The sequence below is a fragment of the Meles meles genome, chromosome 14 (genome assembly GCF_922984935.1).
Source record: "Meles meles chromosome 14, mMelMel3.1 paternal haplotype, whole genome shotgun sequence".
NCBI classification, from domain to species: domain Eukaryota; kingdom Metazoa; phylum Chordata; class Mammalia; order Carnivora; family Mustelidae; genus Meles; species Meles meles.
Window position 1 is genome coordinate 82,261,669 of NC_060079.1, and position 21,330 is coordinate 82,282,998.

Below are 21,330 nucleotides of genomic sequence, written 5' to 3' on the forward strand. Positions count from 1 at the left end.
TCGCGGGGACTCCCCCGACTGCGGTTTGTGCGCATGCCCGGGAGGGCGGGTCGGGTTCCCACTCGGGAGGAAGGCGGAGAGGAGAGCAGGTGATGTGGGAGCCGGCGGGGACATTTGCCGGCGACACCGAGCGTGGGCCGGAAGTGGAGGAGCCGAGAGCGGCGCCGCAAGAGCTCCGGGCTAGACCGTGGCGACGGCGGCGGCCCCTCGGCTGGCGGAGGACGATGAGGAGCGACGGAAGCCGCGCGGGGGGACGCTGCTGCGAGGCGCCGGGTTCCGAGTCCGCGGCCGACTGCGCAGCCTGCGAGCGGGTCTAAGTAAGTGCGGTGCGCGGCCGCCGGGCCCCCGGGGCGCTCCCGCCGGGGCAGGGACGGGGGGGCGGCCGGCGGGGCCTCCCCGGGTCTGCGCGACGCGGACGGGGGCCGGGCCAGGCGCCCAGGCGAGACGCAGCGTGGCCGCGGGCGCGCCGTTACCGAGGGCCCCGGGTGCCGTGCGGGGACCGGACCTGGAACCGGTGTCCGAATCTGCGCCGCGGTACTCCCAGTAGCGCGCCGGGACCGGTACTGGGGCACCGCCGCTCCCCCCCCCCCCCGACCTCCCCCGGCCTCCCCCGCCCCGCGGAGAAGCGCGCCGGAAAATCCCCAGGTGCTGGGGCGCGGGGACCTGCGGGTCCACGCGGGGAAGTTTGGGGTGTCGAGGAAACAGCGCGAGCGCACTCCGCGCGGCCGAGCCCATCGTGCTGTGGGTTTCTGTCAGCATTTATTTTTTGCAAAATGCATCGGTAGTGGGCCTGCCCCGGGTGTCCTGACCCCAAAATCGGGGCTTGCTTCTGCAGCCGCTTTACGTGGGTTTGCCGGGTGGTGGTAACGGAGTGAGACCCGCGAGACCGGACGGGCTGCGAGTTCGGGGGTTGGATTTTCATGGATCCCCTCCCGGCTTCTTTCCGCACGGGTTAATGCTTCTTTGTGTGCACGCTTAGATTCTTCACGTTTTCTACGAAAAAGTTAAATTTCATTTCAGGAAGTAGCCATTGGCTGTTGCCCTGTGCTGTCATCTCCTAAGAGCCCCACCTGAACCACGGACTGCTCCATTCGGTAATTGTGCAGACTTACTGCGCGCCAGGCACTGGTCTGCTGAGAGCATGGAACCGAGTAGGTGCAGCCCCGGCCTCAAGGACCTGCCCCGGTGTGAGACAGGTGCCCCGGTTCCACTGCGGCAGTCAGTGCCCGCGTCTGCGCATAGAGCGTGGGGCGCCCCTAGGACAGGGCCAGGGAGGGCTTTCTGAAGGAGCTGCTACCTGAGCTGGGTTTTGACAGAACAAATAGGGCATTGCCCTAATTATTTCCTGTGCGCAAGAACTCAGGTATTCTCCGGTGAGTCTTACCCATTATTTAATGCAAGTCTACCAGGACCTGTAGCTGTACTTACCGTTCACTTGCCCTGCTCTGGTGGATCATAAATCACTTTAAATTTTGTCTTGTAGAAGTAGCTGCGATAACACACTACCTATTACATTGATCCCAGCAGTGTTTCAATTACACCTTTCATCTCGCCTTTACCTGTGAGGAAACATGCATTTAGAGAAGCTAAGTGAGTTGGCAAAAGTCACCCAGGTAATAACAGACCACGCTGGAAAACGTCTCTTTCCACTGCGCCGCCGCCCATTGGTCCTGGATCTGAGATGACGCCTGTGAGCCAGCTCCTGGCTGTCTATACCTCCCGATCCTGGGGCCCACATGCCTTCTCAGGCACACCTCCAGCCCCTTTGCCCTCTGAGTCACAGGATTTAGGAACCAAGTTGTTCTGGGTTAACAGTATCACTTAGAGATAGGTTTTCCTATGATCTCCCGTCTCTTGTTTCTCATCCCAGGGGTATCTATTCCTCTGTCTCTGTCTTTCACTCATTTAGGACTCGGTGATAATCAGATTCTAAAATCTTTCTAGTTCTTGTTTAATCACCCCAGGAATGCCTGAGGCCCATAGATGCCCTTCTTAAATTGAGACCAAAAGAGTTTCTGGTTTTTCTGATTCTTCTGATTAAGATGATTTTCCCCTCAAATGATACACTTCATAACAAATTGTCATATTTTGTTACTGTTTCTAATATGTCTTAACTCCTTAACTTCGTTCTGAAGTTGCAGAGGTGTGGTATTTCTAGGACTTGAACTATATGCAGTAATGAGGTAGCCTGAGAATCGTTAGAAGAAAATAATTTTTCAGTATTATCCATCTAGTTTATATAAAGTGGCTAGAACAGTACCGCCTTCATAAGTTGGAAGTTTCCTGAAGTTCATTATCAGTCTTAATTCTAACATGACTATTTGCATTTTTAGCCTTTGTGGATCTTTTTAAACAATTTTCTTTTTTGCAGCTATTTATAATCTCAGAACAAACTGTGATTGGCTTGCATAGTGACAATGATCTGTCATCTTTGTTCTGTCAGGGTTGTCTGTGTTTGCCAAGTCTCCCATGCTCCAAGTAAAGGGGAAGCACACACATGCTCTCCGTGTGGCTGACGGTACATGTGTCTGAGGTTTCTGCTCAGGCGGGTTTAAATCCCAGTTCAGAGAGCTCTCTGAACGATTCAGTTCCTATCCAACATTTCTGTAGGCCGTTGTTGTTCATTTGTCCCAGAGGACTATTAATACCCCCTTTTTCATTATTGATGACATGTGGGTACCCATTAGGGAAGTAGGTAATTCATTGTGTGGTGTCTCCCGCACACTGATAGCTGCTTGTGTTTCCACGTCCGCTGTGCGGCTGCCATGATTTCTTCACTTCCCCCGGCTTTGCAGAGAGGGGGATATACGTTGATGTAGGAGGCTTGAACCCGAGTGCTGTGGTACTTGAAATGGGATCGCAAACTGAATTCCCTCAGAGTAGTTGATGAGCAGCATGGGACCCTCCTGTCCTTGTGATCTGGCCGTTACCAGTGACGCATGGATTTGATGTCTGTGGTTTCCAGCCTTCACGTGAACCCGTTCTGTCACATGCAGGTATGCTTGTTACCAAATGATGAGTTTTTATTTTTAAACAAGCTATTCCCAAAATTACCAGTTTGAGATAGACTTAAGGGCCTTTAAAAATAATAGTACTTTCATGATTGAGGACTTTCTCTGTTGCATGTGTATAATTGGTGAACCTTCTGTCAGAGTGTCTGGGGGAATTTGTCTTCCACGTACAGGTAAACATCTGTACTTTTCAAAGATCTTGGACTGTTGGCAGAATCAGTAAATCACTACACACTGTATAATACAATGTAAGCACTCGCAATTAAAATAATTAAGATAATTAGCATTTACTTTTTTGTGTGAGAATTCCAACTTTTATTAAAATATTTTAAGTATGATCGAAAGAATAACATTTGTCTGATCTACTCTGCTATTGAGCAGTGATAATTAAAATGTATTCATTCCCATAATTTAAGTTCTAGTTCTTGATTTATTTAAATTTTCTTTTCTTTATGATTTGTGGATAAAATATAGCTGGATAGAGAACTGATCTGAGTAGATTACAGATGTCAGAAGGAAGTGATAATATTTTTTGGCAAGGAAAAAGTTGATGGTGCTTGTTACTCTAGACTTGAAATTAATCTTTAATGTAGCATTTGCCATCGGGTCATTACTTTTTATTGGAGAGACTAACCTGAGTTCCAGTAAGTAAAGTAAAAACAAGACATTTTAGAGTTCATGAAAACTCATGATAGTTCCCTGTATATTCCTGACTCTTCTTTCTCCCCTCTCAGTGATTACATACTCCTAAAACATGCTATGTTTTATGTGAAGGTTGCTCCGCCGAAGTTATTTTCTACAGCTTTAACTCTGTGTGCTTTAAAAATAAGTTAGTTTGACAGTAGTGGTCTGGGAAGGAGACTGAAAATGTATGATGAATAAAATATTTCACGAACCTCAGTTGAAATATAAAATCACTGTATGCACATTGGAGATTTCTAGAGACTCATTTTGAATCTTGGTGCATACTTACCTTTCTCACTAACTTCTCAGTTACTCATTAAAGTCATATAACTGGGCCCTCCAACCCTCTACTGTACTAGTTAGCAAAGACTATTTATAATCTAATGCTTATTTTCCAACTCTACCTTTAATTTTTCTCTGTCACCTATAAAATAGAATTTGCGAGACCTTAGGGATTATTCAGGTAAAAGCGTCCTTCTGGAAATGTGGGAAACGAGACCCAAGGTAAAAAAGTGATACGTGGGAATACCCATTCAAAATGGGTTGCCACATTTAAATGTGGACTTGGCTAGTGATCTGAGAATGTGCGAAGCAGGAGTCACTGGGTACAAGCCTCACCCAGAGTGACACAGAACTTTTGCTTAGGCAGAAAGTTCTCCCTCCAGAGTTTGCCATCTGTCTTCAGTTTATGATCATTGGGAACCTGAGGAATGCTAGGTGGTTTTTTTTTGTTGTTTTTTAATATTTTTTATTTATTTGACAGAGAGAAATCACAACTAGGCAGAGAGGCAGGCAGAGAGAGAGGAGGAAGCAGGCTCCCTGCAGAGCAGAGAGCCTGATGCGGGGCTCGATCCCAGGACTCTGGGATCATGACCTGAGCCGAAGGCAGAGGCTTTAACCCACTGAGCCACCCAGGCGCCCGCTAGGTGTTTTTATTAAAGATATTTCTCTTCCAGAATCTAGCAAGTCTTAGCAACCTGTCTATATTATAATGCACAAAATATTTAAATTCATGTAGTACATTGTTTTTTTCGGGGGAATTTCTCTGGTTTTATTTTATTTTTTTATTTTAATTCCAGTAGAGTTAACATACAGCGTTATATTAGTTTCAGGGACTTTTTTTTCTGGGGATGCAAAAATGGTTCATTATTCTCAGTCAGCATGATGCAACACATTAACAAATTGAAGAATAAAAATCATAAGATCATTTCAGTATTCAGAAAAACCATTTGAAAAAATTGGACATCTGATTTCATGATAAAAACTCTCCACAGAGTGGGTATGCGGGGGTCTGTTTCAACATAATGAAGGCCATACGTATATGAAACCCACAAGTAACCTACTCAGTGGTGAAAGACTGAATGCTTTTCACCTAAGACCGGGAATGAGCCAAGGAAGTGCACCTGCTCCACTTTATTCCCCTAGTACTGGAAGTCGCAACTGTAGGAATCTTCTTGGATGTGACCCCTGCTCTTCCTTAGTTGTGGAGTTTGTCCCATCAGTCTTCAAGTGGATTTCTGGAGTATTTAGGATGATTTGATAGTTATCTAGTTCTCCCCCATAGTACCTCATTCTGAAGGAGTCAGATTAAGAAAAATAAGAATATTAAGAATAAGAAGTACCTCAGTCTTAATCTGAATTAATAATTACACAATTATTCTTAATCTGGAGGAAAAAGACAGTAAGGTTATATAGTTAGACACTTCGGAACAGTGGTTTTCAAACTTTCTGGTCTCAGAACCTCTTTACGTTTTAAAGAATTATCAAGGATGCCAAAGTGTTTTTGTATATGTGTACTCTAGAGAGAGATATTCACCGTGTTAGAAATTAAAGCTGGGAGCTTATAACGTACATAGCATTTTAAAATGGCAGTAAAAAATTCATTACATGTTAATATATTTTTTATCAAGAGCAGCTGTTTTGAGGAGTATGGCATTGTTTTGCATTTCTGTAAATATTTTTAATGTCTGCTTAATAGGAGGTAGATTATCATGTTTCTGTATACATTCTCCGAAGGTAGGTTGTTTCAGGTGAACTGTGTGAAGCAAGTCAGGTTCACACAAACGTGTAAAGAGAGGAGTATTACGGATTTTCTTTGATATTGGTCTGATACTCAACAGGTGGTAGTTTTTTTTTTTTTTTCCATGCAATGTATTTTTTTTTTTATTTGTTTATTTACAGCATAACAGTGTTCATTGTTTTGGCATCACACCCAGTGCTCCATGCAGTACGTGCCCTCCCTATTACCCACCACCTGGTTCCTCAACCTCCCACCCCCCCCCCGCCCCTTCAAAACCCTCTGGTTGGTTTTCAGAGTCCATAGTCTCTTATGGTTCATCTCCCCTTCCAGTTTCTCTCAACTCCCTCTCCTCTCCATCTCCCCATGTCCTCCATGTTCTTTGTTATGCTCCAGGTGGTAGTTTCTTTTTTTTTCTCCAGGTGGTAGTTTCTTAAGGGCTGGTTACATTGTGGAATCTGAAACTTTAATCAAAGAACTTTTGTCTTTGTTCCATTAAAATCCATTGGTTTGTCTTATAAGGAATTGTTACTTCTGCTTGATGATATGACCGCATTCATTGCTTATTTGGAACATACTTGTTCGCCGTGTTGGGCAGATTCTTTCAAATGTTGGTAATCGAAAAGGTTATCAGAAATTACATTTGCTGGTACCATCACTACCGTGATGCCAGCCGGAAAGCCTCTGAAGTCATGGGAGGCTGTTGGCAACTTCACATTCGTTTTCCATAACATGTCTGCAGGCACCTAAGTCTGAATAACCATAGTTTGTCAGTGGCCTTTTTAAGTAAAATTGTTGTCACCTAAAAAAAGCAGCTAGTTCAGCTCACGACCCTGAATTTCAGTGCAGGGCCCTAGGGCTTTTTCTGTCCTCTCCATTTTGTCACACATTCATCACACAAAATGTTAAAGATGTATACTTATTGGCTGAGATATGAGTAAGTTAATAATTTTTACGGCTTTTTCAGTGACATTCTTAAGTAAAACTGACTTTTGGCTCCTTTCCTGGAGTTCATGGGGATAAAGAATAGGACTCCTGGACTTCTGTCTCTGGGTGCCGCTGCCTTGATGGTTGCTCAGGTGGCTGCAGGCCTCCAGCACTAGTTTCATTCCATTGATGCAGCAGTGAAAAGGCAAATAGTGTCTTAGTGTAATTATAACATGGATCTTGAAGATACCTCAGAAGGGTCTTGTGGCCCTTAGGACTGTGCATTGCAACCACTGGCATAGAAAGGTCTGAGGCCTAATAAGGACCTTAAAGATCATCCGCTTTGACTGCTCTGATTTCCTGGACACTGCGATTTCCAAGTATTTACTTAGATTATGCTTGATTACTTCTAGTTCCTGTGAATAGTTGTGCTCAGTAATAAAAATAAGTGGCATCGATAGCCATTTGATGGCAGGTAAGAGAAATCCTTAATCGTGGAGTTGTGCTTTGTCCGTTTTTATGTTTTGTTTTTTTTTTAAGATTTTATTTATTTATTTATTTGACAGCGAGAGAGAGATCACAAGTAGGCAGAGAGGCAGGCAGAGAGAGAGAGAGGGAAGCAGGCTCCTTGCCGAGCAGAGAGCCCGATGTGGGACTCGATCCCAGGACCCCTAAGATCATGACCTGAGCCAAAGGCAGCGGCTTAACCCACTGAGCCACCCAGGCGCCCAGCTTTGTCCTGTTTTTAAAAGTTTGCGTAAATTTCCACTTGGTTTCTGTAAGTAACCAAGCATGATGAAATGTAGAGATTACTCAAATTCTGTTGTAAAGGATACACAGTTGCTGTATTTAAGGGCAGTTGTGATCTTTGATTGTCTTCGTGTCCTCTGTGATTACATCGGTGTATGTTAGACTTACGCTGTGACATGTGCCCCTGTTTCTGAGTAGATGATGAGTCACTTGAGAGTCACATGAGGTAGGATCTGCACGTATTTGTGGCGTTGTCTTTTGTCTTTAAGTAGCAGGTAGGATCTGCTGGGCCTGGGACAACTCTGGGTCCGCTCCAGGGGCCTGGGCTGGCTTTGAGAACTGCTATGGAGATTTGTGGTTGTGTTCTGAGGACTCATGTCATTGACGAGGGGCGTGACTTTGGTACTGGTCTCTCTCTCTCTCCTTTTCTTTTTATTATCTAATAAATATTATACAGTATTTATTTAAATAAAATGGAACCATTTGCAATTCTCCCAAGTACATATAAACGAGGGAGCGCCTGAGGTGACTAATGGAGGTCAGGTGAGCGTTCCTGTCACCGGCTCCGTGACTTATACTCCGCTCACACTGCAGCCAGCGTGATGGTTCTGACAGCTTCACGGCTTCAAATTGTTTTTATTTTTAGTCTTAAATTGGTGACTGTGTACTTACGACGGTCTAACATTTACAAACCTGAAGCACGTGGAGCACTAAAGGTGAAGAAAACAAGTTAAGGAGGACCATACATTCTCAAGGGGATCACCCCCAGGTCTGGGGGTTCTGTTCATGATTAAAGTGCTCTGTAGTACATCAAGATGTGGCCGGTATTTCAAAACCATTCTTTTAAAAGGAAAAGTATCATATCTACTTTGTCTAAACATTATAATAAAAATTAGTAGTGCTTCTAACAGATTTTTTTTTTTAAGATTTTTATTTGAGAGCGAGAGTGAAGGAGAGAGAGCTCCAGCAGGGGTGGAGGCAGAGGGAGAGGGAGAGAAGCAGACTCCCTGCTGAGCTGGGAGCCTGACTTGGGGCTCCGTCTCCTGACCCTGTGATCATGATATGCATCAAAATCAAGAGTTGGCCACTTCATCGACTGAGCCACCCGGGCGCCCCCCAATAGATCATTTCTTGAGAAGTGCTTAGTAATATCCGTTTGGTGACTCTGATCACGTCATCTAAATAAAAAGCAGGAGATTATTTTTAATGTTGATTTTTTCATTCAAAGTCAAGACCTGTGCATGTTATAATGATGTGCTCATTTTTTGAAACTGTCACACATTAATTAAATTTTAGTTTACACGTTATTATATATTGAACTCCAGGATGTCACCTGTGTTTTTTAAAAAAGTATTTGCACACCATGGTTTTTTTTTTTTTTTAAGTAATTAACATAAAACATACAAAATGTGAGGGGAGAAGAAGGATGTGGTTGTTTGTAGATAAGTTTGAGGTATCGTTGAGCATCAGATACTCAGGGAACAGATAAATTGAGATTGGAGATGCAGTGGATGTAGAGAATTGAAGTAAGTTATACACAAGTGTGATAGTTCAAGCCATGAGAGAGAATGAGATCGCTGAGGGAAGGGAGGTAGATAAATGGACAGGACCTGGGAAGATACCGACTTTAGGGGTGTATCAGAGGGAGGAACACTGGGATTTGGGTATACTAGAAGCCGAGGAGTCAGTGTTTAGTGCTGCTGAGGATTGTGGTGTTGCAGTGTGAATTGAGAAAAATCCATTGGATTTATTAGCAAATGAGGTTTACTTTTTTAAAAAATTTTTTGATTTTTTTTTTTTAATTTTATTTATTCATTTGACAGAGAGAAATCACAGAGAGGCAGGCAGAGAGAGAGGAAGGGAAGCAGGCTCTCCGCTGAGCAGAGAGCCCGATGTGGGACTCGATCCCAGGACCCTGAGATCATGACCCGAGCCGAAGGCAGCGGCTTAACCCACTGAGCCACCCAGGTGCCCCCAAAATTTTTTACTTTTTATTAACATATAATGTATTATTAGCCCCAAGGATACAGGTCTGTGAATCGCCAAGTTTACACACTTCACAGCATTTACCATAGCACATACCCTCCCCAATGTCCATAACCCACCCACCCTCTCCCTATCCCCTCCCCCCAGCAACCCTCCGTGTGTTTTGTGAGATTAAGAGTCTCTGATGGTTTGTCTCCCTCCCAATCCCATCTTGTTTCATTTTTCCTTCCCTACCCACCAAACCCCCCATGTTGCCTCTCAAATTCCTCTTATCAGGGAGAGCATATGATAATTGTCTTTCTCCAATTGACTTATTTTGCTCAGCATAATACCCTCTCGTTCCATCCACGTCCTTGCAAATGGCAAGATTGCATTCGTTTGATGGCTGCATAGTATTCCACTGTGTGTATACACCACATCTTTATCCATTCATCTGTTGATGGACATCTAGGTTCTTTCCATAGTTTGGCTATTGTGGACTTTGCTGCTATGAACATTTAGGTGCACGTGCCCCTTCGGATCACTACATTTGTATCTTTAGGATCAGTTGCCAGGTCGTAGAGTAGCTCTATTTTCAACTTTTTGAGGAACCTCCATGCTGTTTTCCAGAGTGGTTGCATCAGTTTGCATTCCCACCAACAGTGTAGGAGGGTTCCCCTTTCTCCGCATCCTCGCCAGCATCTGTCGTTTCCTGACAATTTTAGCCGTTCTGACTGGTGTGAGGTGGTGTGAGGTTTACTTTTTATGAGAGATCGTGATGAGGGTTCATGCACCAGATTCTTAGATACGAAGCAGAGAGTTCCTGGAGTGGTTAAAGCCACAGGTAGACGGATTTGAGAGACATTTGTCATGTGAGACCTTGTGCGATAGCGTGGCAAGAGCAGAACTGAGAAATGGGAATCAATCAGATATTTAAGATGCAGGCGTAAGGTTAAAACAATAATGTAGAAGCATGGAAGATGAGCAGATACTGGTCGACTGAGTTTCTGTAGGTCTAATGCTCTTTCCCTCTCAACAACCCTTCTAGTGAGTATAAACTTTGGTTTAACTTTGAATATATAATCTCATCATTTCTCTTGGTTGTTCAGTATACCAAGGGGATATCAGCAGACGCATTTGAGCATACAAAAGAACCTGGCAGATAATCCGTCTCTTTTGGCAACACATTTCATAAATGTTTTGCCCCATAGATGCCCCCATAAAATGTACAGTTGCCTTGTTTATTGTCCATGACCAGCAGCAGTGGTCTTGGGTTCAACTGGATATTCACGCTCAAGACCTGATAGGCCATACCTGGTGCTCTCTCTTTCCCCTTTTTAAAAGATAGGGGACACAGAACGCAGCAGTTCAGCATCAGGTGTATTGTTCCCCAGTAATAGGTTAGAGGAAAGGTGACGTGTGTGGGAGCACGTGCCACCCTGACTTAGCTGCGTCCTGCTCCGTGGGAGATAATGTCTTTTGTAACAGCACCGGGGCATTGCATCCAGGTGCAAAGAACACACCAGGTCCAAGTCCAGTCCCCACTGAGGGAAGGCTTTCTTTATAATTCCTACCGGACATGTGTAGCCCTACTCAGTGTTTGCTCGATCCAGGTGTAGCTCTCCACTAGGGGTCAAGTTTGCCACACAAAATGTTGCCTGGAAAAAGCTGGCATCCCACCTTTCTGAGGTTTCCAGGGAAACAGTACTAGAAGGTTAACCAGAGGTCATTTTTTCATGCTGGAGAAAAGGTTTTGTTAACCCTTTACTCACACTAAGTTACTGACAGAATATATGGAAAACTTGCGTATCACTAGCTGTATGATCTATGAAGTGGACTGTATTAGAGGCTCTGTTCATTTTCATTGCCTTTCATAACATCTGGGTCTACACGAAGTTGTTTTTGCATGCCAGCAGATGGCTCCAGTAATTGTATTTTGCTGATAGTTTTAATACATTTAGGAAATTTAAAAAGTCCTTCCATATATTAGATTTGCTTGCTCCAATTCTTTAAGACCATAAGATCATAGAAGTGTGTACTCACTCGCTCTCTCTCTGTCAAATAAATAAAATCTTTATTTAGCAAACACACTTCAGAGCAGTTTTTATTCACCTGTCCTTAAAGTTGATTTCCATTTGCTATTCCTCCAAATGGATTGACTTCGATTCTGTCTTCCACGGTTTAAGAATATAAGCTTATGTTGTTTATCACAAAGTCATTTAGTTAAGGTGACTTTTCAGGACTGCTTTGTGGAAAACTGCAAATTTAATTCCTCTTATTTCTAACCATAAGTGAACTCAAATATGCCATTTTTCTGATGTCCTGTCCTAAATATATATATATATATATATATACACATATATATATATATATATACACATATATATATATATATATACACATATATATATATATATATACACATATATATATATATATATACACATATATATATATATATATATGTATGTCCAGTGCTCGGAATACAGTTATGTTTCCTCAGAAGTCTAATAAGTTAGGTATATTACCGGATTGTTCATTCAAAAAATATTTTAGTCTTGAATATATGTAAAGTGGTGTACTACCCAGTAGGGAATAGAGTAGTGAAAAAGTGAAAGACAGTTCTTGGGCTTATAGATTTAAGTTCAATATTGTATGTTGAAATTAGAAATTACAGAGCCTGCTTTAAAAGGATAATTTTTCTAAGTTTGAGTAATTGAAAATTGTAACTCTTTTTTCTATGTTTTTGATATATTTGTATATATGAGATAGTGCAGTAGTTTTTGTTTAATTTGGAAATTGGTCAATTCTTGATTATCCAGGATATAGGGGGGGCCCTTATCAAATTTCTAGATTTGCTTGGTACATTCTGATGTTGATGCCAATTTGAGCAGAACATGCTTAGGAACATAGTAGTACAGCTAGAAATACTAGTCACAAATGCAAATACAGTTAATATATCTCTATAGCATTTGTAAATGCTTTTTAAATTAGTTTCATTTGGTAATGCTGACCGGCCTTATATATAGGCATTTTAAAAATTCTCATTCTACTGAAAAAGAAATTTAGACTGGAAATAAGTGATAAACATAAGATTATTCAGGAAATACATGGTAGAGCAGAATTTAAATGGATGAAATTTTACTGTGTTTTTTTCCTACTAAATCACCAAATAAATGGTACTTTGAGTTACTCCTCTCTCTGATAACCATCATAAATGATTGGCTCTAACCATGAAAAAGATAGTAAAATTGTTCACTAAAGAAATTTCTTAAATGGTATCTTATTTTCCAAATAGTGCAATGCTCTAATATGTTTGTATTTTATCCCAAACCCTGTTAATCCTAATCATTACACACAAAAAAATTTTTATTTTGATGTAAAAAGTTAATGCTGGTGTGTTTTTACATTTTTCCAGTACATCTGTTGGGTACAAATGACAATCATTGATATCACTTATAATTAAAAAATAAAAATAAAATTAAGTAAACAGTAGATGAAAAGTTTAAGTGGGCCAGATGTGTTGTTGAGACGTATCCACTGTGTTGAAGGAATACAGAGTAGCTCTGCCTGGCCTGAGCGCTGTAGATGAATTGGCTGTCTTAGGTTGTAAAGGCATTGATTGATTATTGATCTGCAAAAGTTGTCAGTATTGAATATAATTGGCTTATTTGGCCGCTATAATGCAACCACTTTCAGTCTGGTTTTTAACCAGTTCTTTGTATCCGCTGCTCAGGGATTGTTGGTTCTACAATAGTTAAGCTTGAATTTTTGTTTTACCTCACATACCTCCTTTTCTCTGGCTTACCATGGAGCTCGTTGTAATAAGACTTGCTACAACTGGGTGGCAGTGTTGATTTCAGAGAAACTACAGAAAAATGTCCTGTTGTCGGTGTATATTCACAGTCATTTGGATAAGAACTCAAATTTGAAAGTCTGTGTTTAGTGAAATAGTAAGACATATTTGGTTAGATAATGGTGAAAATCAAATTTGTTAAGTCATCTAACTCATCTTTATAGCCAATCCAATTTAACTTGGTTTGATTTTTTTTCAGTGTTTAATTCAGTGAATGAAGATGTCACATTTATTAGCTTATGGAATACAGTAAAATTTAAAAAACCAGTCACTAACATTAAATTTAATAATAACCTCTTTATGGTAGTTTTATTAGTGAGTAAAAGAGAATCTAGTATTTTTTTAAGAAGAGAGTATGCAGTGGGGGAAAGGTCAGTTTCTTCAACAAATGGTGCTGGGAAAACTGGAGGTCCACATGCAGAAGAATGAAACTGGACCCTATCTTACTCCATAAACAAAAATTAACTCAAAAAAGATTGAGGACTTTTAAGACCTGAAACCATAAAACTCCTAGAGAAAAACCTGGCCATAAGCCCCTGCCATCTGTCTTGGCAGTGATTTTTGGATCTGTGACATCAAAAGCACAAAATAAGTTAGTGAGACTGCATCAAACTTAAAAGCTTCTGCTCAACAAAATGAAAAGTGGGAGAATATATTTGCAAATTGTCTATCTGATAAGGGGTTAGTCCCCAGAGTATATAAAGAACTTACACAACTCAGTAGCAGCAAAACAAACAGTATGAGTATGAAATGGACAGAAGATCTGAATAGACATTTTCCCAAAGAAGACACACAGATGGCCAGTAGGTATATGAAAAGATGTCGAGCATCACTAATTATCAGGGAATTACAAATCAAAAAACCACAGTGAGTTATCCCCTCATTATCTGTCAGAATGGCTGTTATCAGAAAGACAAGAAATAAATGTTGGCAATGATATGGAGAAATGGAAACCCTTGTGCCCTTTTGGTGGGAATGTAAATGGTGCAGCCACTATGAAAAATAGTATGGAGGTTCTTCAAAACATTAAAAATACAACTACCATATGACCTGGCCATTCTGCCTCTAGCTGTTTATCCAAAACCACTGGCTCAAAGAGATGTGTGGACCCACATGTTTATTGCAACATTATTTACAACAGCAAAGATATGGAAACAACCTGTGTCCTGTTGATGGATGGATGGATGGGTAAAGAAAATGTGATACATACGGACAATGAAAATAAAAAAGAATGAAGTCTTCAGGATGTGGCAAAATGGATGGTCCTGAGCTAAGTCAGAGAAAGACAAGAAAAAACAAACAAACAAACCTCAAAAACTAACCCTCCCCCACACCCAGAACAAAACAAAACAAAAACCCCAAACCCCAAGTTTAACAGATGCAGAGAACAGATTGTTGGTTGCCAGAGTCAGGGATGGATGAAATGGTGAATGTACAAACTTCCAGTTGTAAAATAAATAGCCATGGGGATGCAATATACTGTTTGGCAATTATCATGAATCCTTTATTGCATATTTGGAAGTTTTAAGAGAGTGGATCTTAGAAGTTCTCATCACAGGGGAAAAAAAATTTTCCAATTGTGTATGCTGACAGATGTTAGCTACTTACTTTGGTGATCATTTCCCAATATCTATAAATATCCTTATTTTGTACACCTGAAAACAATACAGTGTTACATGTCAGACCTCAGTACAAATTTTTTTTTTTTTTTTTCTCAGTCTACCTGGCTCACTGGTGGGCACACGAGGAGCTTTGGAATCACGCTCGTTGGCCTCTGGCCTCTTCTGCCTGTGGAGGTGGGAGCGCAGCTGTTGACTGATGCCCCCGAGCCTCCCTTCCCTAATACAGAAATTTGGGGACATGGCCTCAACCGATTCTCCTGTCAAATCAAGGAGAATGCCTTAATGAAAGTACCAGGCAGTAATTAAGCACTTTTAAAAAAAAAGGAGTATCATTTGATAACTCTGTGTGTTTCATAAATACAGCAGTGGGAGGAGAGAGGAGACTGATGAGAACAGAAGCAACAAGGAATTAGAGCAGCATGGATGGAGCCTTCAGAGGAGTCTCCTAGTAGCATAATTTATTATATCGTGGATCAAGCTTTTTAAATAACGTATCTTGAATTACTGATTCTTTCTCTCTCTCTCTCTCCTTAGGATACTTACGGAGAGTGGCCATGGAAAAGTCCTGGATGCTGTGGAACTTTGTTGAAAGATGGCTGATAGCCTTGGCTTCCTGGTCTTGGGCTCTTTGCCGTATTTCTCTTTTACCTTTGATCGTGACTTTTCATCTGTACGGGGGCATTATCTTACTTTTGTTAATATTCGTATCAATAGCAGGTATTCTGTATAAATTCCAGGATGTATTGCTTTATTTTCCAGAACAGCCATCTTCTTCACGCCTTTATGTTCCCATGCCCACTGGGATTCCCCATGAAAATATTTTCATCAGAACCAAAGATGGAGTGCGTCTGAATCTTATTTTGATAAGATACACTGGAGACAACTCGCCCTATTCCCCAACTATAATTTATTTTCACGGGAATGCAGGCAACATAGGTCACAGGTTACCGAATGCGTTGCTTATGTTGGTTAACCTCAAAGTCAATCTTCTGCTTGTTGATTATCGAGGCTATGGGAAAAGCGAAGGAGAAGCCAGTGAAGAAGGACTCTACTTGGACTCTGAGGCTGTCCTAGACTATGTGATGACTAGACCTGACCTTGACAAGACAAAAATTTTCCTTTTTGGCCGTTCCTTGGGAGGAGCCGTGGCTATTCACTTGGCCTCTGAAAATTCACACAGGATTTCAGCCATTATGGTAGAGAACACGTTTCTAAGCATACCGCATATGGCCAGCACTTTATTTTCCTTCTTTCCGATGCGTTACCTTCCTTTATGGTGCTACAAAAATAAATTCTTGTCCTACAGAAAAATCTCTCAGTGCAGAATGCCTTCTCTTTTCATCTCTGGACTCTCTGACCAGTTAATTCCGCCAGTGATGATGAAGCAACTGTATGAGCTCTCCCCGTCTCGGACTAAGAGATTGGCCATTTTTCCTGACGGGACTCACAATGACACGTGGCAGTGCCAGGGCTACTTTCCTGCCCTCGAACAGTTCATCAGAGAAGTCCTCAAAAGTCATTCTCCGGAAGAAATGGCAAAAACGTCCTCTAACGTAACAATCATCTAATGTTGTTCCTTTTGATTCATGCACTGTATTTTAATTTGTGCAGAATGATAAAGAATGTTCCTTCCTAGAAGTGTGTTATGTCTGTACTTGTCTGAAGAGTGACATTAAACTTTGAAAGGACTTCAGTGCTCCTCTGAGATGATCCAAATAGTTTTTTACATTTGAAGAACTAGAATTCTTGGGATTCTTTCATACATTTTCATCCAACCTTTCAATGTGGTTATGTATCCATACCTTTAGTTTAATACGCCAGTTTGATAGCATCTTGTATTCAAAGGTTTCTTGTTGCCTAAGTGGTGTGCCCTGTGTGACACTCGGGTTAGTGGCGGGGTGCGGAAGGAGAGTCGTAAACGAGAAACCTTTGAGTATTCTGCCTTTAGTAAATACCGGGACAATCATGGTACGCAAACGTAGTCTGTTAACTGCATTCTTCCCCTTAACAGTTAAAATGAAATGCATGATGGTATTTTATTCCTTGAATTATGCAATGCAATGTTTTTAATGTAAATACTACCAGTCATATACCGATGTATATGGTAACCTGGGTCATATCTATTTTTATGTAAACTCTATTTTGTTCTTGGCGAGAAGTGAAATTGAGGCCTGTATGCAGGTTGCCATTGACTTTTGCTCTGGTGAATGCTGAGATCCAGCTTTTTCTTACAAATAAATGGGACCCCATTGTTTCAATATCAATGTACCGTGTTTTGTTAGGTACAGTCTGGATCATGGCATGCAAAAATAGAAATTTAGAATTTTACTGCAGCTTTGATGTGCATATTTGAACTTTTTAACATTTGTAATTTTGGTGGCAAAGAGAATTTTAGCTTCTGTCGGTTTTGTACGTCTACAGCTTAACCACTAATAGCAGTCATAATGACAATTAGAATTTGTTTAAGAATTAAATTAGCAAGTCTTACATTACATGATTGTACATACTATTTTACAGAAATTCCCACATTTGATTTTTAAGGCCAGCATCTAGGTATATCTAGCCCACTAAAGTCAAGGTACCATTTCTTGGACTTTCTGAAAATAAAAGTTACAAAAACAAAAGCAAAAAAGCCGTTCTTTGGTTTAATGTTTCAGTTGTTACGACAGCATTGAACGACAGTGTCAGGAAGTCTTGTTTATTTCTCTCCTGCATGTAGGAATGTGGGAGGGAAGGAACTGTAGAGCTTTTTCTTACAGAACCTACTACCAGATCTAACAATTAAGTGACCATAAGTGAGAAGGAGCATTTAGACACATAGAAGAGTAAGAAAAATCTTACTTTAAAAAAAAAAAAGAGCCCCTTTAAACTTGCAGGATTTACCTTAAAAAAAAAAAACTATGAGGTATTATTGTGCTAAGTTGTTTCAAGTCGTCCTCAAAAATTAGGTGTAATTGAGCTCTGTCCATTACATTACGTCAGCTTTAACATGCCATATTTTGAATATTTCAGCTATATTTATTGGCTTTGTGCAAGTAGCTAGAGCAGAGAAATAGTGGGTCAGCGTTCTTGACCTTAATTATAAAATCTTTCCGTGGAGATAGGGCTAGAAATACTTTTGCCAAATAGCATTCTTACTCACTTTATGTCAGTATTTAGAAAAAAATACATTCCAGCAAGTATGATTGCTAAAGGACGCTGTTTTTCTATAAATTATTGTTAGAAAGTCGTGCTTTTTTAAAAAGTTGGTAATGCATATCGTGGAAGGTATATTTTTATGTATAAATTCACCACGAGTAAAGGATACTTTTCATCTTGTCAATCATTGCTATGTAGAATGACTATCCTAAATAGTAATGTATTAAAAGGAAAAGAGTTCATACGACAAATGTAGTGTCCTTAGACATGATCTTACTCCGCACACCCTAGACTTGAATCATTCTTTGAAGCTTACAGAGCACCTCTCTCTGTGTTCCTGTGAGGATTCAGTCTCCCACTTGGGGAGGGGCTTACGGACTTCAGTTGTAAATATTATGCTGATGAAGTATAAAAGCTTTATCTTCATCGGTGGTTTGTTCTTATGCTGCTTTTGTTTGTTTGTTTCCTTTTTTAGGGTTTATAAAGATTTGTTTTTGTTTTTGTTTTTGTTTGCCCTAAAGCCAGGATTTCAAAAGTCCTAAAGTACTTGTGTCCACCCCCACCTTCATCCCCTTGGGATTAAGGGGCATTTCTTCCCGCACAGAGGGAAGAATGTGTTTCGGGTTGTAGTACATCTTTCTTGCCTGCCTTCTGTATTTGAGATTTCCTTAGGTGGGGAGAGGGAGCCCATGAAGCCCGTGGCATCATTTTTTGGAAACATATCTAATTTTGTGGCCAAAACAGTTTGTCTTAATCAGACGTGAATTCTTCATGGGTCACTCCTTCATTTGGACCCATGTCTTAGTGGGAATAGAAGTGTTTCTGCTTGTGTATAAATTTCTGGCTCGTTTTGGAAGAGCAGCTGTAAGAGATGAAGAAGGAATTTTAAGTTATTAAGCTACTATAATTTTGGAAATCCTAGAATGATTTTAAATATGGCAAAATACAAATTGTATTTAGATCAAATAAAAGGGATTGTTGGGAGAGGGGTGAATGGCAAAAAGAATACTAAAAAGGATTTGCAAAAGATGGGGAGAAAAAATTTGTGACAGGCGAAAGATAAAAGATACTAGAGGAATAGAACTAGCTGGAAAGGGAATGTGATCTGGTTCTTGAGTGTAGGTCCAGGAAATGATTAACTGAAGAGATCCACAAAAAGGATACCTAATAGTGCAAAACAATACATTTGTATGCAAGGCGTCTCTAACCAAGAAAGTGACTAGAGCACCTGATGTTGCAAATAACTTTGTAAAATTGATATTTTTACTGAAATGTTATTTTCAGTTTTTTGTTTTTACTGGGCAACTTAAGCTTATTTTTTCATGATGAGTTGTGGATACTTGGTAATTACCCAAATTCCAGCTTTGGTAATATGTCAGTTACATTCTTTTGTTGAGAATTCATACCACCAGATACTTTTATATTCATCTTTTATTTTTGTAAGATTCAGTTTGAGGTGGAAATAGGTTTGTTTGATCAAGTTACAGAATGAAGGCCATGTTCAGCTTTATATAAATATTTTCACAATCTCAGTTTAAGGGCAGTTTTTAGCATTGAGTCCCTTTCTTCCTTAAGGTTGGAGAAAAACAAGGTAAACTTCTACCTAGGATGTCACAGAAGTCACTTTTAAAATTAGATCATGATTGAGATATACTGAACTTGCACTGACCTCCCCCCTCTCCGTTTTTCCTATTATGTTTGACAAAATAATGAAGAGGAAAAAAAAAAACACAACTGTGAGAAATACTCGTTATCATCTTTCAGATTATCCACTTAAATTTATGTATTTTCAAGCACTCAGGTAAAGTTGGAAACGACAGAGCACAGACATCTATTTTTTAAACCAGTGGGGTAGAAAATGGGAAGCACTTCTGTTTATTTATATTACCGTATATGCACATCACCTAAGCTAATCAGATAATATATTCATTTGTAGAGCAAAATGAATGCATTCATCCTAACTACAGTCAACACGTTTTTGCCAAAAGGCACAAATATACCTCCATTTATATTTTGTATCTAAAAATGTAGTTTAAAAATAGGACTACGTATAAGAGACACTTTTTACAAAAAGTGCCATATACACGTAATGTAACAGGGCTGAGTGTGTGGTGTTTGACATAATTTATAACAGTCTGTCAGTACAGTGACTTGAACTTGTCAAGTTGTTGACTTGAAGTCAAGTTGTTTTCGACTTGAATTCAAGTATATCCAGGATAAAATAAGTTAACCCAGTTTCATGATGTAAATCATATTTTTGTTATTTGCCATATTTTATTTGAAGCAGTAATACAATTTTATAACTCAGATTTGAATGTTATCGTACACGACGTGCTAGCCATGGCAAGCAAACATTTACATTTGTTTTTTTTTTACAATAAATTTCTTTTAGAATATACTTTCTATTTTTCTGTACTGACATATGCAATAAATTGATAACATTAAAAGTTTGATTAATGTCTTAAGATAGTTTGTATTCAGTCTTTTTTTCCCCCCAGTTTTCTATCAACCTAAATTATATGGTAGGACATTAAGGTTTCCTAAGGGTTAAATAAAATTTCTGAATTCATATGGAAATTAATGAATTTTTATTGTTGTAATGGTATGGATGATAAGTAGAAGTGAGATTTATATTCTCTTCATATTATCTTCCCACAGAAGACATTTAATGTAGGCTCATAGTAAATATTTTCTTTATTTTCAAAGGCTTTTTTTTTTTTAGGTTTTTTTTTTTAAGATTTTATTTATTTGACAGAGTCAGAGACAGAGAGCACAGGCAGGGGGAGGGACAGAGGCAGAGGGAGAAGCAGGCTTTGAGCGGAGTAAGGAGTCCCATATGGGGCTCAGTCCCAGCACCCTGGGATCGTGACCTGAGCCAATGGCAGACGTTTCACCAGCCGAGCCACCGAGGCGCCCCGTGAATATTTTCTATATATGAACTGCTGGTGATTGAATAGGCCCCAAAGCATCTGATGAGTTCAATGAATCTAGGAATGAGTACATTTTAACTACTGATGGTCCTGTTGCCTTCAGATCTCATGAAGTGCTTTCTCATGGAATCCTGGTCTTTTTTCCTCCATTACTATGGAGTTGGTTTAGGACGACGTAAAATGGCCTGATACGCATCCAGTCTTTAAGAGTCAGTAGCTTGGTTTCTCTGACAAGAAACTCACATGCTTCGGTAGTGTCAGAACCGGTTGGATGTTACAAAATGTATGACAGACCATTTCAAACGGCCCCTTCCAGTGGGGGTGAGGAGATCCCTTATCGGAGGCCACCATACCATTGCAAAGGTGGTTGGGAGAGGCGATCTCCCGTGTACTTTCCTCAAAGACTGCTAACCGGAATCCGAAGAGCAAG

The 21,330-nt window shown here is 40.4% G+C and overlaps 1 protein-coding gene across 7 annotated transcripts; it reads left to right on the forward strand.

The window, feature by feature from the left end:
• Positions 1 to 60: 60 nt before the first annotated feature.
• On the forward strand, positions 61 to 20,417 carry ABHD13 (abhydrolase domain containing 13). Of its 7 annotated transcripts, none has more exons than XM_045977964.1 (4): positions 61 to 317; positions 1,021 to 1,613; positions 2,796 to 2,996; positions 15,367 to 20,417. In XM_045977964.1, exon 4 carries the CDS (start codon positions 15,387 to 15,389, stop codon positions 16,398 to 16,400), a length of 1,014 nt encoding a protein of 337 aa, XP_045833920.1. In that variant the 5' UTR covers positions 61 to 317; positions 1,021 to 1,613; positions 2,796 to 2,996; positions 15,367 to 15,386; the 3' UTR covers positions 16,401 to 20,417. The 7 variants fall into 7 exon arrangements, with proteins under 7 accessions (XP_045833920.1, XP_045833921.1, XP_045833922.1 ...); XM_045977965.1 differs by having other exon boundaries at positions 1,021 to 1,373; positions 1,484 to 2,996; XM_045977966.1 differs by having other exon boundaries at positions 1,021 to 1,151; positions 1,484 to 2,996.
• The last annotated feature ends 913 nt before the right edge of the window (positions 20,418 to 21,330 follow it).